This window comes from Heteronotia binoei, chromosome 9 (assembly GCF_032191835.1).
Source record: "Heteronotia binoei isolate CCM8104 ecotype False Entrance Well chromosome 9, APGP_CSIRO_Hbin_v1, whole genome shotgun sequence".
In the NCBI taxonomy this organism is placed as follows: Eukaryota; Metazoa; Chordata; class Lepidosauria; order Squamata; family Gekkonidae; genus Heteronotia; species Heteronotia binoei.
Window position 1 is genome coordinate 92,237,369 of NC_083231.1, and position 20,837 is coordinate 92,258,205.

The following is a 20,837-nucleotide window of genomic DNA, read 5'->3' on the forward strand; positions in this document are numbered from 1 at the left end:
TGTTAATGTGAAAGGGACTTCCTTCTCAGAATCTGAAGAAAACAGTGATTTATCAAACCCAGATTTTTGTAGCAATGCAGATTCATCCAGACATTAGCATTCCTTCAGCAATCAGCCTGACTCAAGTAAAATTGCTTAAGATAGAAAAATTGTGCAGTCCTTATTTAATCTGGAGGCAAAGTTCCCTCCTAACACCCAAATAGTGGGCATGGGCATGAACCACAAAGTGAACTGAATTTTCATTTGAACTAGGCTGGTTAATTGTTTGTTTTGACCTGGTTTGTTTGGCTGCACCATTCCCGAACCAACAACAAACCATCATTTTTCCCATGGAGGTTTGGGTGGTTCATTAGAGCAGTTTGTTGGGCAGACAGCCTTGTGCTGATTCATTCAATTCCTAGGCAACACTGGGGGTGGGCTTGAGGAGAACCCTAGAAACACCCATAATAGTTGTTCATGCTGCTCTATGGGAACAGATTGGATATATACACCACACCCTGACTCACTTTGTGAGGAAGAGAAGAATTAGACATTAAGTGAGAGAGAGTTAGAATTGCTTGCTGCTGGCTGATTCAAGAGGAGGCTTTGAGGAACTCCATTCCCCCCCCCCCAACACACAAACACTGTGGGATAGTTTTTTAAACACCTCTCCCAGCTTGGAGGGTGGGTGGAGGAGAGCCTTTGGCATCTCTGCAAGGAGGGTATTCCATAAACTCACAAACAATGAACCAGTTTGGCAAAGCGAAAAACTTATGAACATTCATGGACCCCAACAAGCCATGAACCACCACGCACTGCCATGTGCCCAGTTTGTGTCCATCTCTACCAAATAGCAAAACAAATTGGTACAACACATGAAGCTAACCACTAATTTAGCTTGTTTTAACTGTTGCACGAATTTGTGCTAGGTGGGGTTATCAATGGCTGTGACATGTGTTTTTTTTTTAAAAAGGCCTCTGTTTTAAGAAGATAAGAGAAGCCATGTTGGATCAGGCCACTGGCCCATCCAGTCCAACACTCTGTGTCACACAGTGGCCAATATATATATATATATATATATATATATATATATATATATATATATATATATATATATATATATATATATATATATATCAGCAATTTCATCAAATGCCCACAAGTTCTTGCATTGTGAGAAAGGGAGAGAAGTACTTCTTTCTCTACTTTCTCCATCCCATGCATTATCTTGTAAACCTCTATCATGTCACCCCGCAGTTGACGTTTTTCCAAGCTAAAGAGTCCCAAGCATTTCAATCTTTCTTCATTGGGAAAGTGTCCCAGCCCTTTAATCATTCTAGTTGCCCTTTTCTGGACTTTCTCCAATGCTATAATATCCTTTTTGAGGTGCGGCGACCAGAACTGCACACAGTACTCCAAATGAGACTGCACCATCGATTTATACAGGGGCATTATGATACTGGCTGATTTGTTTTCAATTCCCTTTTCAGAAGCACTCTGCAGACAAAAACAGTCATCTCTGTTATGCCCTGCTTGTGAGCTTCCAGGGGACATCAGGCTGGCTGCTTTAGGAGATCAATGTATTAGGAGTAGAAAGAGCTCAACTCTGATTTAGCTAGACTGTCTTGAGTTCTCTCTCCACTGGGGTCAAAAGCAGTAAATCTTCACTTACCAGATCCAAAGGTTGGGTGCTACTTAGAACTACAGAGCTAGAATAAGTATACAGTTCTGGGACACAGAAATTTTAGTTTGTATCTAAGGATCAGATTACATGATACATGCAAATATGAATTTGTAAAAAGCACCAGCAGCCAGTAATAGGGAATGGCAACTTCAGGAAGGGATAGTTTGATGTAGAAAAGTAGTGGTGGTTAACCCCTACATCACCAACAGTTTTTCTGGTGCTACTCTCCTGGCCACCATTCTTTTAGACTCATGCTTATTTGTCTCTGATTACAGAAAGATGCTTCTCTGAATATTTGGTACAGAGGGTTTTTTTCCCTGACCAGTTAACTAAACTTGTGCTTAGGACTCTTCCTTCCTCAGAAAGAATATGTCTTTAAACCATAGTAAGGCCAAAGTTATTTAATACACACAAAGGGGTAGATTTCAGCTGTTTTTCTCCCAAGCTTATTTATGTGGGTCAACAAATACAGGGTTGACTTAATAGCCAGACATTCTTTATAATCACCCCTATGAGTCCCTCAGCTTGCTAAAAGCTTGAGAGAGAGGCATCTTCATTTATTTGTTACTGGAAAATGGAGAGGATAAGGCATGACCAGAGTACCTTCAAAACAGCATGAGAAATTTCTGCTGTTGCTTCAAGTCTCTTCGGCTTGCTGACCAGGGATCTGTGTGGCTGATGAGCAAGTGCCCCATCTCCCTGTCTCCCAAGTGAGTGGGATCGTGGGAACTTTGGTTGAGTGATGGTGAGCTGAATCTTTAAACTGAAATGTAAGAAAAAGATGGGTGACTTTTAGCGTACCATGTCTGCTATATTTCTTTTCAGCATGGCACTCTTTTCTTGACATCAGCAGCATATATTTAATTAACTGGAGGGTTTCAATTATGTTATGGCCTAGGACTTCTGAAGTCTTTTTAAATGTTGGTTGTTATTGAAAGCTGTACTGTTCTAATGAAAAATCACTGAATTGTTTTGAGCATTGTTATTTGAAAGTGTAGCTCAACTGATTCAAGAGTCCAAGCTGTGTGTCTTGAATAACTTCCTGTGTTTTTATTAATGAAAAGTTCAGGAGTGGAGCAAAATACGTAAACTCTTTTATTTATTTTTAAAGGCTTAAATCCGTGTGTATATGTTTGTGTGCCTACTAACAATTTTTTACCGTTTACAAAAAAAATTTTTACCGGTTACAAAAAAACCTCCATTCACTAAAGAATGTAAGAAAAAGTTAACATAAAACTAAATTGATCTTGAGATGCCTTATATTTGAAATATCACTTCCCTCTTGTGATCCCATTGTCTGTTCGTGGTTGGTCTCTGCATTTAGTACAACCTTGTCCATGAGGTTCCGTATAAAAAAGACTTCCAAACGTGGAGCAGGACTCAGGGCTGAATTTATCAACTGAAGTGAAAAACTGTACAATAGCTTTATTATTTATTTGTTTAATTTCTATCCCGCCCTTTCTGCAAGCAGGCTCATATATGTATAGTGGGATGAAGATACATATATGTCATTTCACAGGTGCCTTGCTTGTCATTTTAGTTCATTATGATGATCTATTATGTATCCATTTCTGTGGCCTTTCAGTGTATCAAACACTTCCAAAAATCCGCCATAACAGAAGTAACTTGTTTTAACTTGATACGTTCTTTAATGGAATAATTTCTTCTTTAAAAACTTCTTGTTCCCCTACTTGCTGTACTTAGACTATTTTATCCTCATTTTTGAAGGCCAAAACAGAATTTGTTTTGTGCTATGAAAACTTGTTAAAAGTTTTCTAAAGTTTCTTTGTTAGGGACCCCAGTTTCAAATTTTCATAGAAAATCTCTTGTTTTCCTCTGAAATAATTTTATTTTTCTTTAAAGTCTTTAATCTTGCATTTGCAACCAAAAGATTCTTGAGGCAGGTTACAATCCAGAATAAAATAAAATACCTCAAAAATTCATATGAGGTTTTTTTTAAAAAAAAAAAAAGCCATAAGGAACCATAAATGGCACTAAATCAGCAATCCAACAATGGTTTAAAAAAAAGCAAATGATGGCACCTGCAGTCTAGGCACCAGCTGTGACTTAAGTGACTCTGTTATAGAGCTGCTTGCTTTGAAAGTTGCTGCCTTAAGTTCCTGATACTGGAATCCTGTACAAGCTGACTAGAGAAGGAAGTCTTATCAAACTTGTGCTTGGGATAGTGCTACATAAGCCCTAAAGTGCTAGATGGTATAGAGAATAGGGGGTAGCAGCATTTAATAGCTGAGTTGTCTTAAATTGGGTACTGCTAACACTTTTTGCCGTATTGTTGCCATATGCTGATTTGAGTCTTCAGAAAGTTCTATTCCTTATGTAGAAAAAGAAGCCAAGGACAGCCACACTTTTATTCCAGCCTAGCTAATGTTGTATGGTCAGCTTAAATACTTGGCATACCAAATACTTGATATGTCCTCTCCTCTTTATTTACGATGTCACCTCAGCCCATTGTCCCTGCCAAGGAAGGGTTGGTTCAGACATAGCACTGTCTGTGATTTAATAAAACTCTGATTAGTTTGTGAAAGCGGGAACTGGCTTTCAAGTGATCATAATTTCCTACCTTTGATCACCATGGCTCTTTCTCGTGCCTCTCTCTATTTAATGTAACTATTTAAAAACACAGTTTAACATCTGTCATGTAGTGTGCTGTACTTGCTATAGACTTGGAAGAATCTTTGCATCTCAATTCATATGGACAGGGTAAGGACTGATGACTTATGTAGTTAAAAATATGCTTTTCTGTAGCTATTTGTTTTGACTTGATAATCTGCGTTCCTTAAGGAAAAGGGGGAGGGGAGCAGGCAAATAGCACAATATCTCTCACTTTATTTCAGTTTATACTCTTGCTTATTTATCATCACATATTTTTGTGGGTTAATGCTAAGCAGTGTGCAGACTGGCCAATGCAGATTGGCCAAATGAGTTGCGTATGTTGCCTAGCAACCTGAACTAGTCTATATAACCAGCACATACCTTGACTTACTATTCTAATTAACAGTGTTTCTGGCTTAGGTACATTGGGCTGAAATAATTAAAGACTTTAGGAGGTACTAATTAAAATTAAGCCGTTGAAGAAAGACAGCTCGACATAAAATGCAAGACTTGATTTGTCCTCACCCTCATCAACAGCACAAGAACCTTTCTTAATTATCTGGGGCTAATTTTGTATTGCTTTAGTGTAGATCTGCTGGAATATAACTGTAGCTGTTTTAAATATATACTCAGTGAATCAGAAAAGCTACAGGTTAATTGTTAACAGATAATAGTGTGAGCTGTGAATATTCTAGCTTGAGGAGTTGGTTGATATGCATTGGGAATAAAATAAGGTTTATTCATCAAATTGCCACTCCCCTTTGGAGAACTGTCTGCAGAATTGGATTTAGGGATACGCAAGGTGGACTGTGATTTAGAACCTCAAACAGGAGAGCTTCAAATAAGAAAAAGACATAATTTTTGCTTTTATGAATGCAAAAATAAGGTTTTCATATTCATTTTCATAATCATTTGTTTAAGAATAATGAAATGTATTTCTATAGTATGTGGCCACTTAAACTGGGAATATTGGGGCTTCATTGTGTCACAATTTGGCCCTGAATATCAGTGTAATACCTATATATTTAAACAAGGCTTTTATTTGTGACATTTCATGAGCCCATGTTGTTATTTTCAGAATAGGTGAAAGCTGCTATTTAAGAAAAGACTTGTATAAATTGTTAGTGCTGTTGCAGGCATTTTGTTTGCCTTCTAAATTGCATTCTGATGTCACAGACTAACCACAATTTGTTCATAAGGTGAACAAGACCAAAATTTCCCTTCTCCTTGGAGCCAAGATTGAAGACTTCTTTGTTTAGAAAATTGTGCATGTAGCCATAATTTGTTGTGATACTGGAATTCAGGCAGTTTAAGAACTTGTCTTGCCTGCTGTTTAGTCCTGTCATAGAATCCTAGTTTATGGGAACATATCCAATCCCAGCTTCTTAAAACATCTGGATTTGGTCACCATAACAAATCATTATTAGACAAGGGCTTTCTTGAAGTCTTTGGTCTGGGTGGTTAGGGAAGGATTGCACAAGCACCTAAGCTTTCAATTGCAGTCATGTCATAAACTATTTGTGATTGGTTTTTCTATGAATATAGTCCCATGAACATGTATGATGAGCCAAAGGACTTCCTTGCTACTTTATATTGGCAATTAAAATAATGAGAATTGGAGGGACACAGTGCCATTGGTGATGGATGAGCAGTCAACATTATCAAGTAGAATAGGGACACCCTTTGATGTCAGAATATCTTCCAGGTAATATTTTAAACACTGAAAGGTATTAATTTGGACATATAGCAGTCAAATTAGTCTTTCAAGTAGGCCGTACCCTCCTTGGCTCAGGATTTATCTTTGTAAACAGCAGAGATTAGAATCTTGGTTACATAAATCACAGCTGAAATTTTCAAAGCTGCTATATGTTTTGGCACTTTAGATCCTAACTGTTATAGTGTGGACTATAGTTTTTAATGACACACAGCCTTGTTGGGTGATAACTACATAATAAATCTACCAATAACTGTATAATATATGATGGAGGTATCTTTTCTCATTATACTTTTTTTCATCTCATTTCTCAAATACCACTGCATTTTTCTCTCTTACAAAAGTGCCATTCTAAATGGAATTGCACCCTTTTAAATTCATTGAACTAAATGGGCTTAGAAAGGTATAGCTGCTTATGAGAGCAGTGTAAGTAACATAGCTGGTCTTGTGGAATTTTCGCTTATCGGGGCTCTTACAAAATTGTAAGGGATGTAAATTGCTAGCCTATTCCTACCCAGTTTATTACAGTGTAAAATGGCAGCTTCCGTAGCACAAACGAACCAGCCACTAAATATTCACTGCAAGTAGTACTCCTATTAGTTGTTCCAACTCTCATAACATTAAGGCAACAATCCTTATTAATATTTACATTATAAGTGTATTGAGATCAATGAATTTTCAAATAATGTGTTGGATCTGAGTATAATGGCACCAGTGGCAGTTGGCCAGCCACAGAGGACTGCATCTGTTTTGGATTCAGATGATTAGCTGCTATTTGAATTCTTTTGCCATACATTTGATTTCAGACTATAATTTGTTTAAGCTACTTTTCAAACTAGTAATGAATACTGGGCATGATTATTGCAGTAAATCCATGGTGAGGGGGAGGGTTGGAAACTTTAGAAGTGCAGCTCCTCTGAAAACTATTCCTCACTCCTTTTTGTATTATCTTTCTTAAGGGAAAATAAATCTAAATAATATTTCTTTTATTCTAAGCGGCATTTTAACTATTTTTAGTTTGGGTTTTTGCCTAAAAAGTAAACATACGTGCATACAAGATTTTTTTTCCCCCAAGAAAGAGTCAGATTAGAGATGGACCCTGGAGATTGCAGGTACAAAAAGGCTTGTCAATGACCTGCTCCAGCCCATATAAAAAAACAAGGCTGCATCCCTAGGGTCTTGAGTTTTCCCCCATAACAGATCCCTGGGGACTGAGTCAAATGTTCCCTTTAAGTCAATGAAGGCTACGTATAGCTTCCTTCCTTTAGGCTTCAGGTATTTATCGGCCAAAAAAGCAAGGGTAGAACAGTGTTCAATTGTCGATTTCCCTTTAAGGAAGCCAATTTGTTCCAGGCCAATTATTTTCCCTTTGATTAGCCAATTTAGAAGCCATGTGCACAACCTTTCCTCATTATGGGACAAGCTGACAAAATTAAGGAAAGATGTGGGCAAGTTCAAGTCAAATGGAGAGTGTGGGTACACCCCTTGACCCAGATGGTCACACGTCAGCTCCCAATCACTGTCTAGGGGCAAGTGAAAGTGCATAGCCAACCTCTTCCTGCCTGTGGCCAGAAGTAAAGTATGGCTGAAATCCATTCTTCCTTGGACACTTCCTGTGTTGGTTGACATGTAAGGCTTGTGTCTTTGAAAAGATTCCCTAAAGTAGTGATTGCATGCCCTGGCAGCATGGCCAGCGGTGGACCAGCTTTGTGGTTGTCTTGCTGCATTTTAGTCTTTTGCACAATTTTACTAACAAGGCTTTGAGCTGAAGAGTGTTTTCTTGTCACAGATCTTTCCATTCCTTTTCAGTGTTCCCTGCCTAATATGTTTCTTTTCTGTTTTTCAGACTTTACTTAAGCATTACTTTCCCATTGATGTTGTTTTAAACATTTTTTCCTTTTAATTCTCCAATATTCATCTGTTTCTTTTTTCCCCCATTGGAATTTCATAAGAAGATCCTATGTATGCACAGAAGAAAGGTATTTCTAAATGGGCAAGAAGGGTTTAATATGCTGTTGTGACTTTTTCAAGTACTAAAACTCAAGATTTTCCTTTCTATCCTTAGTATTAAGGCTTGATTTTTTTATATTTCTTGTTCCTACCAGGTTCTTGACCCCCTACCACCCACCAGTAGTTACTTACCTTGACATTAAATATTAAGCGACTAACCTAGAGTCAGGGCAAATACTGTGTTGGTCTCAGAGAAGTCCGAAGTACATACAATGGCAGCTGACCTATATCTTTAAACATGCTGTTCCACTTCTGAGTAAACTGAGTGTGGGGGTGATTTAAAGAGCCCTGAAGGTACAGGAAAAGGAAGCTGAAAGCTGGTAACCCCATAAGATTTTCTTCCAGTTGATTTCTTTTCCTCATTGGGAAGAAAGCACTTGGAAGGGAAGAATTTACTATCCCCTGCTCAAGAGCCCCTTCAGCCCATTAAATCACACACCACACTTTAAATGTGAATTTGGAAATATGTGCCGCCATCATGTGTAGTTTAATCCTTAGAGACAGGGAACTTGGTGGTGCAAATCTGCATTCTATTATCAAGCCTCAGTAACAAATGCTACAAAGCCCTGTATTATTGCAGGAATCTAGAATTTGATCAAATTAGAAAGCATTTAAATCAGTTGCCATGGATCAGCTAGTTAAGCAAATATCCTAACACACACACACATTTTTGAATTCATGGAATATGAAAGAGCTCTAAGTCCAGATAGACATTTATAAATGGTAACATCTTAATTCAATTCATGCATTTTCACTACTTATCCTAGGCCTGTGGTAATGTTTCTTTGTTAATGCAGTCTTCCTATACTGGTAACCTTGAAGGCTAATTACACTGAACTGTAGTGGATACAGAACAAAGTTCAAATCCAGTGGCATCTTTAAGCCCAAAGGTATAAGCTTGCATGTGCACACGCACTTCTTCAGATACAAATTGTGCATCCACACAAAAACTTATACTTTGAATAAAACTTTGTTGTTAAAGGTACCACTGGACTCAAACTTTGTTCTGCTGCTTCAAACCAACATGGCTACACCACTTAAATCTATCATAGTAGATACAGTTGTTCAGGCAGCCAGATGTACAGTTAAACCAGTGGATGCCATTCCCATGGAGTGAAAGGCCATTAGGATGCTACTTAACCTTGGTGGCATATAACCTGGCATGCTGTTTATTTTATTTACAATATTTATATGCTTGCCTTTCTCCTGACCAAGTCAGGATCCAAAGTGCGGGTAACACAGACATCAGGACAAAGGCTACTCTGCTGTTTGAAAAACAGGTTGGCTTAGTGGCCAAGGGTACATTCTATCAGCTGCATCCGGTTCAACAACTCCTTTCTCAGACTGAGCTGATTAGACCATGCTGATCCATGCTTTTGTAACTTCATGGTTGGATTATTGTAATATGCCCTGTTGTGCTGTCCTTGAAGGCAACTCAGAAACTGGGCCAGAATGTGGCTGCCCAGTTATTGTCATGCACTAGCTGATAGAAATTTATCTTGCCTATTTTGCAATAGTACATTGGATGCCAGTGTGCTTCTCAGTTTGGGTCAAACTTCTGTTTTTTTGGCTTGCAAAGCCCTTTGTCGCCTGCATATATTTGAAGGACCATCTCCTCCCATACATTCCTATTTACCAACTACAGTCCTAGGGCTACCACCTGTTCACTGTTCCCCCTAAGTGGGGCCCACCAGATGCTTACCTGAAGAGATGAAGGGGACACCCTTTGCTGGAAATCTTCAGAGGGTGCTGCAAGGCTTGTTTGTTTGCCTGGGCTGTTGATGGTGTCTGAATATTAGGTATCTTTTAGTAGTGGGAAGAAGGTATTTGGGGACATGGTATTTTTCGTGACTTTCATCTGTAATGTTTTAAATATTGCCTGTAAAATTGCCTTGTCCAGGAGGAAAGGAATGGTGTTCAGTATTTTAATAAATAAATATAAACCGCACTGATGTTTGAGCCAGTCGAACATTGAATCAGTAATCAGGTACACAGTGCCCAGTCTTGCACATGGTATAGGATTACTCTGTAGGAATATATTAAAGTTCCATGTGTCATTGGATCTTTCTCAGTATTTGGTTTAGCTGGAGAAGCCAGGAATTGAATCTGCATACCATCTGCATACAAAACATGTGCCCCACCACGGTCCCTCCCTCATTAATCATGACACCACATCAGGTGTCACTTTAGTTGCAGATAATAAAGTATTTTAAAATAAAATATATATTTACCATATGTTACCCGCTTTTATCACAGATTTGTATTAAAGGAATGGTGTTCAATATTTTAATAAATAAATATAAACCGCACTGATGTTTGAGCCAGTCGAACATTGAATCAGTAATCAGGTACACAGTGCCCAGTCTTGCACATGGTATAGGATTACTCTGTAGGAATATATTAAAGTTCCATGTGTCATTGGTTCATCTAGCTCAGAATTATCTCTGATGGCCAGCAGGACTGGGGCAGGAAAAGATCTTTCTCAGTATTTGGTTTAGCTGGATGGAGAAGCCAGGAATTGAATCTGCATACCATCTGCATACAAAACATGTGCCCCACCACGGTCCCTCCCTCATTAATCATGACACCACATCAGGTGTCACTTTAGTTGCAGATAATAAAGTATTTTAAAATAAAATACATATTTACCATATGTTACCCGCTTTTATCACAGATTTGTATTAAAAGTATTGGCAGTAGAAGCAGAGCATCTTTAGTCTTCTGTGCAGTCCCACATTGGGACTGCAAGTATACAGGCATGCAGCTAGAGAAATTTCTAGCTAAACCGGTAGGGGGTACCATCAGCTGAATCTGGTTCCAATGTGCTGCAGTGTGGCCATACCTCCTTCCTTCAGTTCCTTTGCTTCCATCGGAGTTGGTTCTTTTCTAGCATGCTTTTACTTCTTTTATAATTTTTCACTAGCTACTGCTTGGATTCATGAGTCCTCTTGCTGATAATGGCTACTGAGGCTTTTCTTAGCCTTTTGAAGGGTTTTTCCCCTCTCATTTTGTGCCAAGCTTATCCAGTGGGTTCTTTGTAATCACTTGCTGGTGTCATATCCCAGAAGGGATTATTTTAAAATGCACTAAATGCTATGTGAAAATGGCCCAAACCAATGAGCATGAGCTATGCCTACTCTGTATAGGAGAGGATCATAATGTGTCTGCCTGTTGAGTCTGCCAAAGGTTTACTCAGAAAGCCAGAACTGATCAGTCTTCCAAATTAAAGGCAGTGCTCCAAAATCGCAGTCTTCACCCAAGTGTTCTAAGTAATAATCCTTAATTTTGGTCAGGTCAGTTCCATCTGTAGCATTCTGAACACCAATGGTACCGGTCCCTTGCATACTCTCCAGTGGTTCAAAGAAGCTCTTCAGAACCTCCAGCTAAATATTCCAAATCTAAATAAAAATACAAAGAAAAGCATTCAGTACTGAAACAATGTCATCCACCAGCTCCAGAACCATCACTGCTGGTCATAGTCAAGGAGTTCCTAGCTCCACCTAAAACATCTCCACATGCCAAATCACCTCTCTTGTCCTTCTTGGAGGTCAAGTTAGAGCCAGAACAAGAAAGAGCTCCACCTCCAGTTGGCTCCAGTATGGGACTATTGGTTCCGTGGCCTCCAGCACTATCAATGGTTCCATGGCTTCCATACCCTTTATTTATGTTGCTGACTTACTTGGCTGAATGAGGAGATTATTATGGCTCAATGTCAAAGTCAGTTCTGGGGCATACCGAACAGTTCCCTTCACAATAAGACTATTCTGTCTGCCACAGCATCAAGGAAACCTCCACCCCGGTAAAAAAAAAAGTGGGAGAATTGACTTCTGTTTCTTTTACAGAAGATTTGAAAATGTATGATGAGCAAATGCTAATGATGGCTCAATCCTTAGACATAGAAGTGGCCACCTCAGATCACTGCCCTAAAGATAAAATATTGGGCCAGTTGTATTCTGACTCTACAGGAGTCATAGCTTTTCCTAGATTTATGGCAAAAACTGGCCTTCATTCCAGCCACAGCTCGTAGCATGGAAGGTTTATATACGATCAGACAGGACACTGCTCCCTTCCTGACTACATATCCTCCATCATTTTCATGCATCAGTCAGGAGATGCAGCCCAGAGGTTGTCAGGCTTATCATGCAGCCCTAACAGATAAGGAGAGCAGAAAAACTCATGCACTGGAAAGGAAGATTGACTCTTCTGCAGCTTTAGGCCTTCGTGTGTCCAATTATCAAGCTGCTAATTGCAGGTTATCAACTCTTCCTTTGGAAGAAACTGACATCTACGTAAAACATATTCCAGTAGTTAAGAGGACATTAGCCAAACTCACACTTAAAACAGTTTGTTTGTCTAAATAGTGAATCAGTGCATGTAGACATTGCAGTCAGATCTATGGCCACATTGGTTGTTATTAGAAGGCATGCTTGGTTGAGATCTATGGCTCTGCCATTGGAGACCAGACAGAGGGCCGAAGATGTGCTCTTTCAGAAAAAAACTGACGAGTCTCTTGTTCAAATAAAAAAGAACAGGCAGATGGTGAAATCTTGTGGCATTACACCCTCAGGACTCCACAGTTTAGGCAAGGATCATACCCTCAACAGGATTGGCATCCCTATAGTAGCAGAGAGTCTCTTCTACAGGCCATCAGCAGTATCCTGCGCCCAGATTGTTTCTACCCCCTGCCCTTCATAAAAGGAGGAACGGTGCCCAACCTAGAATGGAACAACAACCCTAAACTTTAAGAGTCCCATCAATCACTCTCATATGCCACTTTCTGACTATATGAACCCCTCAACACCAATCATGTTTGGAGATCGATTCGCCAACGTTCTAAAGGCTTGTTTCTCCCTTTGGGGGGGGCAGGGAGGAGAGGATGTGGGTAATAGACCCATCCTAGACTTACAAAATATAGAGCCCCATGGTGCAGAGTGGTAAAGCTGCAGTACTGCAGTCTGAACTCTCTGCTCACGACCTGAGTTCGATCCCAGTGGAAGCTGGTTGCAGGCAGCTGGCTCAGGTTGACTCAGCCTTCCATCCTTCCGAGGTCGGTAAAATGAGTACCCAGCTTGCTGGGAGGGGAAGTGTAGATGACTGGGGAAGGCAATGGCAAACCACCCCGTAAAAAGTCTGCCATGAAAATGTTGTGAAAGCAACATCACTCCAGAGTCGGAAACGACTGGTGCTTGCACAGGGACTATCTTTACCTTTAGACTTACAAAATCTGAATAATGTTAAAGTGGGTTGTGTTTATATTCTGCAGTCATTAAAGCCAAGTGTGTGCCATGTTAGATCAATATAATTTGTTGGGGTAGGGGTTATATTGAATTGATGCTGCAGGACACTTAACACTTGGGGGGGAAGTTAATGGAATCTTTTGTAAGTCTGATAATGGAGGACAGTTTTGAAAGTATACTCAGGTATCCTCTTTATACTTTGAAGACATTTAATTTCAGGCTCTAGGTGATATATACAGTTAGTGACAAGATGAAAGAAATGGGACAGAATAAAACAAAATTACGTAAATAAAAGTATATTTTGTATGCAGTATATTTTGTTTACACTAATATAATTGCCTTGATAAGCTTCCTTTCCACCCTCTGTGTATATTTTTGTCTGATTGTTGCTTTTGCTTTCCCCCCACCATTTGATTTTCAGAGGCAGTGTTTCCTCTGTCATTTTTCCCTAGCATTTTCCCCTGTTTTTCACCTTTCCCTGTTTTCCTTATTCATTAAATACCAAATGTATTCTCTTGTCCATGATTTTTAAATTGTAACATCTCTCAAAATTTCTTCTCTCTCATAAAATGATTGGTCTGGCTTTAAATGGACCATAGTTTTTGTATAATGTCACTAAAAGCTTACAATATACAAACTAGCATGCTCAAACCTGTGCATTACTTAGCTACAAAGTTACAGATATAAATCCTACCCCATCAGATTGTCAAATAAACTCGGAGTCAAAGTGTGCTGAACATTTGTTAGTGCTACAATGTCACCAGTAGATGTGTCTGAAAGCCCTCTTTATGCCATTTTAAGCAGCCAGCCAATGTTAATTGCTTTTCCAAAATCTGTCTTTGGATTGTTATGCATCTAGCTCTCTTGTGTTCAAAGCTGAGTAACTTCTCCGCCATTCAAACATGTGGTTGCAAATACCACCTGCAGCATCTCTTGTATTATGAAGGGCTAGATATTGATTCATGCCTTTTGCTGAAAGAGAGAAAGAAAGAAGCATTATCTAAAGCATTACCTAATGTCTTGAAAGGTTTTTTAAAACACTTTTCTGTTGTCAAAGTGGCAAAACACATTAAAAAGAGAGAATTTAAATATTTTAACATAACATTTCCCATGTCTTACATGTTGAAGATAACTTTTTGTCCATGTTTCACAATTTAGATATGGTATTAGTTTTTTTAGAAATCAATCTGAGGTTGTGCTGTGATAGGCACATCCCGCCCCCTGCAAGCATACAGTACAGTGAAACCTTTTGTCATCTGCTTCAAACCAAAATTTCCAAGCGTACAGGAGCTCTTACATTTGGTAGGGTTCTCAGTTAATGAAGTATGGCAGGCTCAGTCATGGCACTGCTCTGTACATTTTAGCTGATGGATAAAATAAGATCATGTTTGTTTCCACAGCTGAAATTGCAGTTGTGAAATATTGTAGAGGGTGTTGATTTCTACTAGATGAGACCCCATAACAGGTCATAATAGTTTGACTTTTGAGACCACAGGGTACAGAGAGCACAAGTTTCTAAGAACAGGGGGTTGACTGTAAGGAGGAGGTAGCAAGAAAATAATGTTCAGGACTGAGACAAAAAGCAGAGAACAAAAAAATACTGGGCTTGTTAATGTTTCTATTTAAATTTTTGGGAATTGCACACCAAGGACTGATGTGCATATTACCCTTCTGGCATGTTGTTTTTCAAGTGAGAACCCTCTGGCTGCCAAATGACTCTTTCCAACTGTGCAGGGAGTGTTCCCATTCCTGTATAATAAGTTCTTGGAGTGTCAGTTGTGTTTGTGAGCAATATGATCAGAGGACCCACGTGGTAAGATGTTAGACATTATAATTGGTCAGGAGGAGAGAGGCCTCTTGGGCAGATAAAGGTAACATGTAGAAAGACACTAATGGTTTTGATCTGGCAATGTTGAAATACATCAGCTAATTCCAGTTCCTCAGGTCAACAGCCTAGACATAAAATTGCAATGTGCTTTGTCTAGTATGTCAGTGAAAATTCTATGTATTCACCCTTCAATCTAATAAGGACGCTAGATTTACTGATTTTATTGCTTTTAGGGAAATTTAAAAAGGCAATTTACTCAAAGCTGTATGAAATATGCATTCTAAATGAAATAAGTTATGTCATTACATCAAAGTTATATAAACCAAGAGAAAAATAGAGCAATTATCTAAATGAATGATATTCTAACTGCATAACTACTGTACAGTTTTATAATTAAAAAGTTTAAAAGATGTTCAGTTGCTGACTGGTTTTGCATTAACCATGGGTTATTTTTTTGCAAAACACTTAAGGACTAAAACAGGTTGCATTTAAACACAGAGGCAGTGTATGTGTATATTTTACATAAGTATACATTACATTAAGTGTCCTTATCTCTGTATATAGATGAAATGTATTCTTAGTAAAATTGTGACCATGGTGTTCTTGTTCTCATTTGTGAAGCTATGTTGTCAAAATATTGAAAAGTTATTGAAACTTCAGAATCGTGATGTTCAGCTTTTTGTGTGTGGCTTTTTCACAATGTGTATTGATTTTTCTCTCATAGGTGCAACAGCTGCAGCTCGGAAAGAAGTGATAAGGAACAAGATCCGGGCAATAGGCAAAATGGCTCGAGTATTCTCTGTGCTGAGGTAAGGCTTGCACAAAGATGGCAAAACTTTCCAGTTTTTGCTCAGTTTCTCAGTGCAACCCCTTACAGCCATCATAAAATGTAAAGAACAATCAGTCCCTTCCATTTTCTTTCTTCAAAACATTTTACGCCACCTTTCCACCCAATCAGAATCCACAAGGCATCAACATAAAAACATTTAAACAATTAAAATACATTAGGGTTTGTAGAATCTTTTGGGCTCGAGTGCCATGTTCTACTGGAGAAAGTTTTTCTTCCAGACGTTTCGTTCTCGGCTGCGGAGAACATCCTCAGTGGCGTTGCAGCCGGAGCAGGTGCTCTGACCTTCTTGGCTGCTGTGCATTGAGTGATACAATACATGGGATCTGAATGAACAAAAGCCATGCAGAGCAGGGAATTTGGGTAAGATTGAATGGAAAAGCTGGGGGGAGCCAACTAAAGATGGTTGCACAGTAGAAACTTCAGATATCCTCACTGTCACTTGATAGTGATTCTTGTGTGAACTGCATGGCCCTGCAAACTCACCATGACCCAATGTATGCATCTGTCAAGATTACTAAAGTGCATATATTTTGGACAGGCGTTATCTTCACAATAAGGGTTTGTAGCCCTCAAAGATGTATTCACAGGCAAAGGAAGAAAGATTCCCGTCCTAATGTATGCAGACGATGCCGTGCTCCTCTCATTATCTAGAGGGGGTTTAAATAGGGCAATGGAAAAATTTAGCACGCAATGCCAAAAAGAGTCATTTGCAATAAATTACTCAAAAACAAAGATTATGTGCTTTCATAAAAAATACAAAATGAAATGGATAATGGATGGGGTCCGGGTAGATCATGTTAAAAATTTTAAATATCTGGGATTAACCATCACATTTAACGGCAGGGCTTCCAGTCATATTCAATATACAGCATGTTCAGCACAAAAGAGCACAAATGCTATATTGCGCTTCTTTAGGAATGAGGGAGCCCAGTATGTGCCGGCTGCTCTTAAACTTTATTTGAGCAAAGTTCTCCCTCAGATGATTTATGGAACGCAAATATTGTCTGTGAGTAAAATTAAAGAATTAGAGTTAGTGCAATCAAAATTTCTTAGAGCACTTTTTTATACCCCGAAAGGTACGCCAAGTTTGATATTGAGACAGGAATCTGGTTTATCTACAGTCACATTGAATGTCTGGATTCAGAGGTGTAACTATTGGGTTAAGACTCATCTGAACCTGTTGGGGCTTATCCCTGATTTTCTGACATCAACTCCTTATCCCCAGTGGTCTCATAGAGTAGTTGATAAACTGAAATCAATTGGGTTAGATCCTGAAAATTTATTAGAGGTTGGGCAGAAGTATGCAAGGAGTTTGATTTCTCAAAGATTTAAGGAAGCACAAAATGGTTATGCAGCCCTACCTTATTATTACAAGAAACTGAAACTGGGACCAAGCCTAAGATCCGCATCTTATTTTGGATTTATAAAAAATCCTAATTATAGATGGGCATTTACTAGAGCCCGTTTCGATGCGCTCCTATCAGCAGTCCTTTTTGGTAGATGTACCCGGACTCCCATGCATCAGAGGATTTGTTTTTGTGCGTTGAAACAGGTGGAGTCAGCTGCCCATATATTTCTTCATTGTCCTATGTATGATGAAGCAGCTGCTGATACCCCTTCTCTCACATTTTAAACAATTGGCAAATTATTGTAAATATGCCAAGGAACAAGTGATGAAGTTTTTATTGGCTGACAATTATGAATCCGTCTCACGCAAGGTTGCTAGGTATTGTTATCTGGTAATTAAAAAGTGTAGATTGTACTGTAAGTTGAGTTATTAGTGAAGGATTAGTTCAGTCCGAAATTTTAGGAATTATGGCTGTGACCGTCTATTGCCGTGTTCTTATACTGTATTATCTTATATTATTTTGTATGCTGGTCTTATGACTGTTTTTAATAAACTTTGACTTTGACAGTAACTTAAACTAGGATATATACATGTGAACTTGGTTGTCATACTGATCCTCCGCACAGTTAAGAGATGAGTGTTCAGTGTCATGCATAAAAAATGTGTGTGTTCAGGAGTATATTTTCTCATGCCTTTGAAACTCTTTGGTCAAGGCTGATTGCAAAAGAGCCAAACAGATTTTCCTTTTGCATTATATTTTCTCCCCTGCTTTTCAGCTAAAATTGGTTCTCATAGGGCGTTTTCGCACTTACCTTTTACTGGCGCGAACACCCTCCTCACGCCGGCGGATCTGCAGGGATTTCCCACCAGAAGCGCCGGCGCAGCCAAAAGAGCCGGCAGCTTCCGTCGCGGAGCCAGCTCAAACGTTTTCCTGCTTCTTGGCGGTTTCCGTTTGAGCTGGCTCCGCGACGGAAGTTGCCGGCTCTTTTGGCTGCGCCGGCGCTTCTGGTGGGAAATCCCTGCAGATCCGCCGGCGTGAGGAGGGTGTTCGCGCCAGTAAAAGGTAAGTGCGAAAACGCCCATAGCAATTTAAATCCAAAGAAATAAAAGTACAACACAACTAGAATTATGATGCTGAGGGGAAGGCATTTCTCAGAAACAGTGGAAGGAGGCATAGTGTTGGCAATTCCATCTCACATAGCACTGGAGATTTCATCTGCTTACTGTGGCTTACATTGTCTTACCCTGTTCCTGCTAGGGAAGAGAGTGAGAGTGTGCTGACACTGAAAGGGCTGACTCCAACAGGAATGTTGCCCAGTGGGGTGCTCTCTGGAGGAAAACAAACTCTGCAAAGTGGTAAGTATGTTTGGGGGTGCGTGTTGTGATTTATATAAATTCAGCTGCTTAAATTACTGAATTTCTCATGCTGTGTTCCATTCTGAAACTTCATCTTTAAAAGCAAAAAAGAAATCTAGTCCACAAAGTGACTTAACACCCAGATTTTGTGAAGCAGTTTTCAAAACTTGATAAAGTGTAGTTGAGGCCATTTAGAGGAGAGGGGAATGATCCTACTCACACAGCGGATTTCTGCTGCTATAAACTTGGGGAGAAAATTAATAGCTAAAACAAAGATGAGCTTTGCCTTTGATGCTGCTTTCCCTTAGATGAATAAAAGCTCACCTCAGTAATGGAGGGGGAACTCATACAAAGGGGCACACAGGCTGCCTCAGTCAGGCTTTTATGCCTATTGGGCTCCTGCCTACACTGATGGCATCAACACCAGGAGCCTAGATGAACCTTGCTCCAGCATAGGAGCTCATGGACATACATGGCTTAGATCTTGGTCATAAGTTACATGCATTTTAGTCTCTACTGCAGACCTTGATTCCTCTTCTCTACAGTGTCTATTTGCTTACCCAGTGGTTTTCAGTGGGCTATTATCTAAACAGAACTTTTTGTAGAAGAAGCACGCTCTGTGACAGAGACTATCTAGTGTGTATAAAACTTGTTCATAGTATCTGATTCAATGTTGGTGTGCAGCAGAATTAGTTCTACAATAGCTGCCATTACAAGCCAACAGTAAGACTATGCATAATCTTTTCATTTCTTAGACCATAATGCTTCTCCACCCCTTTCAGAAGCCGAGCCAGTACAGTGTCAAAATTCATCTGCCCTCTCAGCCCCACCCACCTCACAGGGTGTCTGTTGTGAGGGGAGAAGATATAGGAGATTGTAAGCCGCTCTGAGTCTCTGATTCAGAGAGAAGGGCCAGGTATAAATCTGCAGTCTTCTTCTATCCAGCATTTTGTCTCTGGTGACTGAGGTGTAAGAGTGGGAAGAAATTTGCTGCTCTCTTAAGGGTTTCATCCTTCCCTGTATGGGGGAGCCTTTTCCCCAGCACAGGGGCAGGTTGCTTTTCAGAGTGTGGTATCAGAGCTTTTTGTGGCAGGCCTATATGCCGTCCACCCCCTTCATTCAGAAGATTTTTGTCCAGATAATAAACACCATATTATAGCCTCCTTTCCAGTCTGCTACTGGAACTCAGCTTCTGAGGGTGATTTGAATGGATGAGGAACAAGTGAAGCACATACAGCAAATTCACCATTTACTTGAATGAACATGAAGGAAAGAATTCATTAATGGTGGAGTTTGCTGTGTATGCAAACATTTGAGGTGCTTTCTTCCACTGGCCCTTTTCAGACATAATTTGTTTAAGTAAGCTAGTATAGTTATAGCTGCTAGAATATTTATCTTGGAATAAGGAGCCATTTCAAGGATGTACTGTATTAACTGCATTTTGTTATCTGTGTTTATTACTGTGTAACATATATTTTCATGCACCCATGAGTGTTCGACCATAACTACGATGTAGCTTTCAGTAACTGTGAGACTTTGGACATTCGCCTTTTCAATAACTCAGTCTCAGCCTCTAACTTTCCCATTTCTTTCTTGGAGTTTTCTTCCCTGTATTTTCCCCTTTTTCTGTCTCTTTTTTCTCTTATCTAGAAGATTCAGGTATTCTGGGTTAAACTCTCTTTTTGGTGGCTTGTGTGATAACACAAATGGTAACGTTCCACTTTGTAAATGCTGCACTATGATGACCCATGGCACAGGCATGAAATTTTGATATGCACAGAGCATTTTATCCGTATTTATTAATACTTTTGGCTTTATGAGGAAAAAATGGCCAACAAAAATGCACTTATCCTGATGATTAAAATTAACTGCTATCTTATTGTTGAAAAGCCTTGTTTTAAAATGATGGTCTGTAAATCCACTCATGCTGCAGTATTAGAACTCAGTGAAACATTACCGTCCTCAACCCATTAGTTAACACGCGCCATTCACCAAATATACTGAAATCTACATAGTTTCTGTTAAGCACATTTTGTGACTACTCTATGTGTTAACAGAAAATATGAGCAATATATTCTGTGAAATGTGTACATCTCTAGTGGCCATTATTTCCAGTGTATCTGTGCTGGTTTGGATCCTGTTTCTCATCTTAATTTCTATAATCTTTATCATTCATTTTTATTATGCATTTTTACCTGTTATTTTCCATCTTTTCCCT

The 20,837-nt window shown here is 39.3% G+C and overlaps 1 protein-coding gene across 5 annotated transcripts in view; it reads left to right on the forward strand.

Annotated features, from left to right (window-relative positions):
* PPP3CA (protein phosphatase 3 catalytic subunit alpha) overlaps positions 1-20,837 on the forward strand; it is a 255,343-nt gene that overhangs the window by 227,866 nt on the left and 6,640 nt on the right. For 2 of the 5 annotated variants that reach the window (XM_060246995.1, XM_060246998.1), the window contains exons 11-13: positions 7,943-7,969; positions 15,790-15,874; positions 18,522-18,619. In XM_060246995.1, coding sequence (XP_060102978.1) covers positions 7,943-7,969; positions 15,790-15,874; positions 18,522-18,619 — 210 coding nt within the window. The remainder of the gene's footprint in view (positions 1-7,942; positions 7,970-15,789; positions 15,875-18,521; positions 18,620-20,837) is intronic. The other 3 variants (XM_060246997.1, XM_060246999.1, XM_060246996.1) reach the window with 2 other exon arrangements.